Below are 6,459 nucleotides of genomic sequence, written 5' to 3'. Positions count from 1 at the left end.
AAATTGAACCTATTATGGGTATATTTGAACCAATAGGTAGAAGGAGTACATTTTTGAACTATTTCTATACGTTAAATGCATTTTGACCCAGTATGTAGAAGGGAGACATTTTTAAATCATTTCTAAATATTAAAGGCATTTTTGACCAAATAGATGAAATGATGATATTTATGAACCATTTCTAATACGTCAAGGATATTTTGAACATTTCGAAAATAAAAAGTTATGCAAAATGTCCACTGAAAAAGATTAATTACACAAAAAGTAGCCCACTTTTTTTTAAACTTAAAATGGTCAACCGGCCTTGTTCTTAACCAAATGTAGCCGCTCGGCTATTTGGTTTGAAAAAAAATGGGCTAGTTGCCATATTTGGCGGCTGGCCATGTTTTTTTTTTTTTTGGTAACTAAATTTCCATTAATCACCAAAAGCATGTCTTACAGAGCCATAGCAATACGTACACATATTGCTATCTTAAAACAAAGAATTTTAACAAAACTCTTAGAAGCTATCTATCAACATAAAACATCAAAATAAGAGTTATTGTAGCTTGGCCTTGATCCTCAGTGGTGCTCTCACATTACAGGTGAAGGCTATCTCCTTTGCAATTTCTTCACTTTGTCGTCCCTTGTTTTCAAAGATTCTTCTGTTTCTTTCAATCCATATCCCATATACTAGTTCTGCATAAACCATTTTGAAGATTTGTGCATTTAGTGATTTCCCTTTTGCCCGTATGATACACCAAGTTAGGTGATCATCCCAAGTTGTTGTACTGTTCCACTGCCATGTTAGCCAATTAATGATTCTTTCCCACACCTGTTGAGTGAAAAAGCATTGAACATATATATGATCCCTGGATTCCAGCTGTTGGTTGCATAGCTTGCAGCTTTGATCCACATCCATCCCCCAAGCTTGTAATTTGTCAGTTGTTTGTAGTCTGTTCTGGAGTTGGAGCCACATAGTAAATCTAGCCCTCAGTCTTGCATTGTTAGTAAACATTAAACATTTCCAGCTTACTCTCAGATTGTCCCCCAGCAACTTCTGGTAAATAGCTTTAATACTAATTGTTCTTAGGTGCATTGTCTGAGTATGTTCCAGAGTATTTCTTGCTGCAATTATTTTCCTGATCATCCATGATGTTTGTGCCGGAATTGGAGTTGACTCTATTATACTGGCCTTGATATAGTATGTATGGATCCATCTAATCCATAGCTTGTCTTGTTTATGAGCTAGGTCACAAGTAGTTTTTGCAATAGCAACTTTGTTCTTCATCCGAATGTTAATGAGATTTAAACCTCTCATGGATTTTGGTGCACAAATTCTTTCCCAAGAAACTAGGGATTTTTTCATAATGACATTTGCCCCTGACCATAGAAAGCTTCTGCAATGGGAATCAATAAACTTTAAGACCTTTGCTGAGATAATGAAGACATGGGACCAATATGATTGAATACCAAATATGACTATTTGGACTAATTATGTTCGACCAACATGAGATAGCTTTCTTGTAGTCCAAGATGAAATCTTTGCGACTATTTTCTCTATTAGGGGAGACCATTGCATCAGTGAAAGTTTTTTGGTGAAGAGGGGAATACCTAGATATTTAAATGGGAGTTGGCCTGCAGTAAATCCTGTATACTGGATGATCTTCGCACTTTCTATGCTGGAAACTCCTCCAAAGTAGATTGAACATTTACTCATATTTTCTTGTAAACCTGAAGCTTTAGAGAACAATTGGAAGGATTCAAGCATTGTTGTAACTGATTTGAGATCACCCCTGGCAAATAATAACAAGTCATCTGCTAAACATAGATGAGATACTCCTCGCTTAGCACATCTAGGATGGAAATAATAGTTTTTATTGTCCTTGAGTGTGTGGAGTGATCGACTCAGATACTCCATTGCTATGGCAAATAAGAAAGGAGATATGGGATCACCCTGTCTCAGTCCCTTGGCAGCATTAAAGGGAGCAGTTGGTTCTCCATTTATCATCACAGAGTAATTCACTGTCTGCACACACTACATGATCCACTGAATAAATTTTGCTGAAAAACATAGTTCAGTCATAACCTATTGCATGAATATTCATTCAACTGAATCATATGCCTTTTGTAGGTCTATCTTAACCATACACCTGGGGAAATATGCTTTCTCTGATAAGCTTTGACAAGTTCAGTTGCTAAGATGATGTTCTCTGCAATTTTCCTACCAGGAATGAATCCTGATTGTGCCTCACTTATCACTGAAGATATCACCACTTGGAGCCTGCTTGTTAAAACCTTTGCTATGATTTTATATAGAACTGTGCAACATGCAATTGGTCTATACTCTTTCACAGTAGAAGGATTAGGGATTTTTGGAACCAATGTGATAGAGGTGCAATTAATGGCTTTAAGCATAATACCTGAGCTGAAGTTGGTAACATGAATGATATCCTCTTTAATCACTGGCGAAGATTTTTTATAAAAATAAGCATTGTATCCATCTACTCCAGGGGCTTTGTCATCTCCAATAGCTACAAGTGTTGCGTGTATTTCCTCTATTGACTGCAGGCAAGGTTTGAGCAGCTGATCCCAGCAAGGATTTATAGAAAGTTAGGATCTCGTCCTTAATATCCTTTTGTTCACTCAAAATAACACCAGTGAAGGATGTGAGGATAAGTATTTGTTTCCTGTTTACTCTCTTTTTTATGATTGCTGAGAAGTATTGATTATTCCCATCACCAAGTTGTATCCATTTAGCTCTGAATTTCTGTTTAAGGGCATTTTCCTTAATATTTGACCATTTTTCTAAGTCTTGTAAAATCTTCTTCTCCAGTAATATTAAAGTATCAGAACCATTCCTTGTGAGTTGATCTTGAACTTGTTGAATATCCATCCTTGCTTTAGATAGCTTCATTTCTATCCCCTTGAATTCCTCTTTATTCAAATCTCTTAGGGGTGATTTTAGCATCCTCAATTTCCTCCACAGGTTCTCCATTGGATTAGTTGCCATTTGTCTGGCCCATATATCTTCAATAATGCTTCTGAACTTTGAATGGTCAGTCCAAATATTGAAGAATCTGAAGGGGGTTCTAGGTGTCCAATGAGCAGTTTTCAGATTGAATAGCATAGGAGTATGATCTGATAGTTGAGGAAGTTCATACATGGTCTGCACATGACCCCATTGCATCATCCAGTAATAGTTGCCAAAAGCTCTATCAATCCTACTACAAATTCTTGCCGTCCCTAGTTGTTTATTTGTCCATGTATAGTAGGTGCCCCTCCAAGGTAGTTCATTCACATGTAGTTCTTAAATGCATTATGTATATATAATTTTTAATCTCAGCAAGAGTAACAGGATTCCCAAAACTTCTATCAGTTGTATATAGAACTGCATTAAAATCACCATAAAAGATCCAAGACTATCTTATTTTGTGTCATATACTTCTCAGATCAGCTCAGAGTGTCTTCCTCAACTCCATAGTGTTATATCCATATATCATTGTGTATTCACAAGTAAAGGTTCCCAGTAAATCAATAATTAAACAGTGAATAAGTTGTGCAAAGGTTGTGATCTCAGTAACCTTGTAGACATTAGGATCCCATGTAATCCATATTCTTCCATTTGCAACATGCTGATAATTAGTGATAGTACCCCACCTTGGATAAATATTCTGAGCAATTTTTTGGTGATTGTGTTGCTTTACTCTTGTTTCTATAAGGCCAGCCAACTTTATTTTCCTACTCTTCAAAAGGAGTTTCAATTCCTTTTGTTTATGCCACTTATTTATTCCCCTAACATTCCAAACTATCCAGTTCATTAGATAGTGTGGGATGGTCCTCCTTTTTTCGAAGGAAATTTACCCAATTCCCTCCCCCCCCCCCCCCAATATTGCATATCAAACTTTCGAATCCATTCTTCAATGGAATTGAGTGCAAAACAGGGAAATTTGTCAAGTTAAACTCAGGGCTAGGGTTTAATACTTCACCTGGGGGCTCTTGAGTGAGAGTATGAGCTTGTTCATCCTCACATATTCTGGTTGGATTAGCAGTTGTTGCTGGTATGACTCCATTATACTTCCACTCCTGAGTGACCTTCTTTGTAGCCCGTTGTCTCTTCTGATCTCCCTTGGCTGGAATAAGAGGTTTAGGTCAACAACAATGTCCTACTACAGAACATTGTAGACAAAATTTTGGCCTCCAATCATAAGTAACAGCTTGTTTAATCTGTCTACTATTTGATTCTAACAAAGTGATTTCATCAGGTAAGGGGTTAGATATATTAACCTCTATCAACATTCATGCAAATGAGATTCTGGTCTGTTTTGTTGTGCATTCATCAGCATACACAGGCTTACCCACTGCACTAGCAATTCTACTCAGAGAGTCTTTACTCCAACATGTCATGGGTAGATTTGGGAATTTAACCCATAATGGAATTTCCGTGGGGAATTCTTTGCTGAGATCAAAATCTATCGACCATATTGTATAAGGCCCATTGTAGAAAACTTCTTGGATATCCTCTTTGTTCTGGAACCGGATTATGTAATGCCCCACTTCATGCAAGTATAGGTCCGATTGAGCAGCATTTTCCCAGAATTGCATCACATACCTCTGCATTGATTTGTACCCAGGGGTCTCTCCGATAAAATAGGCTATTAATGAGCAGTTCCATTTATGAAGTTCCTTATCAATCTCCTCTTGGGCAAGTTCAACTATCTGTTTTCCATCTACCATCTTAGGAGGGATATATTCTAGGTTTAACCCATTAGTTGCAGCTCTGTTTTTAGCAAATAGATTAGTCCAATTCGAAGCAGGCGGATCTTTAATGGGTTCATCAATGGGTTCAGCTTCAACTTCAATACTAGGACTGTCTAACACTGTTCCATTGGTTACTGTAGCATCCATAACCTGAGCTAATTGTGGTGATAAGATAGTGAGATCTGGCATTTCTACCACCGATTCAACCAGATCTGGTTGTCTTGGCTATCCACTATGCCTTAGTGAGTTAGTCATATTCTATGAATGCGTACCTCCAGACATATGAATTGGTGTGGTTATTGTAGGTGATACTCGATTACTGGCTTGTATCCTTACTGTGCTTCCAAACATAACAATTGGTATTTGCTTGGATTTTCCCCTTCCTCTGTCTCCTCGTCCTCGCCCTCTCCCCATGGTTGTAGCTCCACCGGCGTATGTTAACTAACGTGCACCGAGAGGGTTGCATATTGTTTTGGAAAAAATGAACATTTATGTCATTTTTTAAAATTTATTAAAGGGGAAATGCGTGATAACCAAATAAATATTGATATATCACATAATTGTTTATATAATATTAATACACAATTATACACCATTTATACGATGCCGATACATTACATGCCTCTTTATACAATATCAATACATATTTATATGATATTGATTCACATTTATACATCATTTATATAATGTTGATACATTACATAATTATCTATACAATATCAATACACATTTTTATACTATTTATATAATATTAATTCACGTTTATACACCATTTATGCAATGTCAGTTCATTACATAATTATCTATACAATATCGATACATATTTATACACATTTATACAATATTAATACATGAAAAAGGTTGCATTGAAAAGGGAAGAGTATTCTTTTATATATATATATATATAAAAAAAAAAAAGGACAAATTACTTAACTACACTCCTTTACTTACCTTAATATCCATTTATCCCTACTTATTTCAAAAATTTCAAAAATCCCTTATTTACCTATGTATCCCACATGTATCCCGTGCACAACGCTATGTATCCCGCTATATGGAATGTATCAAACGCGATGTATCCTATGCACAACGCTATGTATCCCGCATGTATTCCGTGCACAACGCTATGTATCCCGCTATGTGGAATGTATCAAACCTAATGTATCCCGTACACAATGCTATGTATCCCGCTATATGGAATGTATCAAACCTAATGTATCCCGTACACAATGTTATGTATCCTGCTATGTGGAATGTATCAAACCTAATGTATCCCGTGCACAATGCTATGTATCCCGTAAACATCATTTTTAAGGGTTTTTTGGTAAATAGAAAGCTAGAAGGGAACTCTTAACGATGCTTTGAATAGCAATCTTTCGTACCCCATTCAATAGACTTGCTACCCTCTCTCATCATGCCTACAGAAAAAATTCTTTCTTAGGAAGGATTCCCCTTACTGGGGGTGGGACTATTACACCAACTGAAGCTTAGGAAGGAGGGGGATTCTACCAACCTTTCTATTGCTCCCGTTGAGGGATAGAACTCTTCCAATGAAGTAGGTGATACATCCGAACAAGAAGCCGAAATGAGTTGATCGACAGGTTAACCCCGAAATGAGCCATAGCCGCATATCAGCTACGCTCAATGTGGGATTTCTGTTGGATCAGATCTTTTGGGAAGCTTTTGGACTAAAAATACGGGAGAGATAAAAAAGATGCA

General features: G+C 36.8%; 1 protein-coding gene across 1 annotated transcript; it reads right to left on the bottom strand.

The window, feature by feature from the left end:
* Window positions 1-538: 538 nt before the first annotated feature.
* Window positions 539-4,929, bottom strand: LOC125858823 (uncharacterized). Its single transcript, XM_049538615.1, has 6 exons — window positions 4,338-4,929; window positions 3,964-4,112; window positions 2,678-3,148; window positions 2,131-2,565; window positions 1,594-2,017; window positions 539-1,413 (listed from the first exon to the last, which is right to left on the bottom strand). The coding sequence occupies exons 1-6, from the start codon at window positions 4,927-4,929 to the stop codon at window positions 539-541; spliced, it is 2,946 nt and encodes a 981-aa protein (XP_049394572.1).
* Window positions 4,930-6,459: the final 1,530 nt, after the last annotated feature.

The sequence above is a fragment of the Solanum stenotomum genome, chromosome 3, assembly GCF_019186545.1.
Source record: "Solanum stenotomum isolate F172 chromosome 3, ASM1918654v1, whole genome shotgun sequence".
NCBI lineage: Eukaryota > Viridiplantae > Streptophyta > Magnoliopsida > Solanales > Solanaceae > Solanum > Solanum stenotomum.
This window is presented reverse-complemented; position numbering and strand designations above follow the sequence as displayed.

What these genes read in the sequence shown, in the direction of transcription:
- LOC125858823 (XM_049538615.1), bottom strand. Translation starts at nt 4,929, where the DNA reads ATGCCAGATCTCACTATCTTATCACCACAATTAGCTCAGGTTATGGAT. An exon ending in CAGCAATCATAAAAAAGAGA is followed by an intron (nt 2,566 to 2,677) that starts GTAAACAGGAAA and finishes TGCTGGGATCAG; the next exon opens with CTGCTCAAACCTTGCCTGCA. An exon ending in ACTCCCATTTAAATATCTAG is followed by an intron (nt 1,414 to 1,593) that starts GTATTCCCCTCT and finishes TCATTATCTCAG; the next exon opens with CAAAGGTCTTAAAGTTTATT.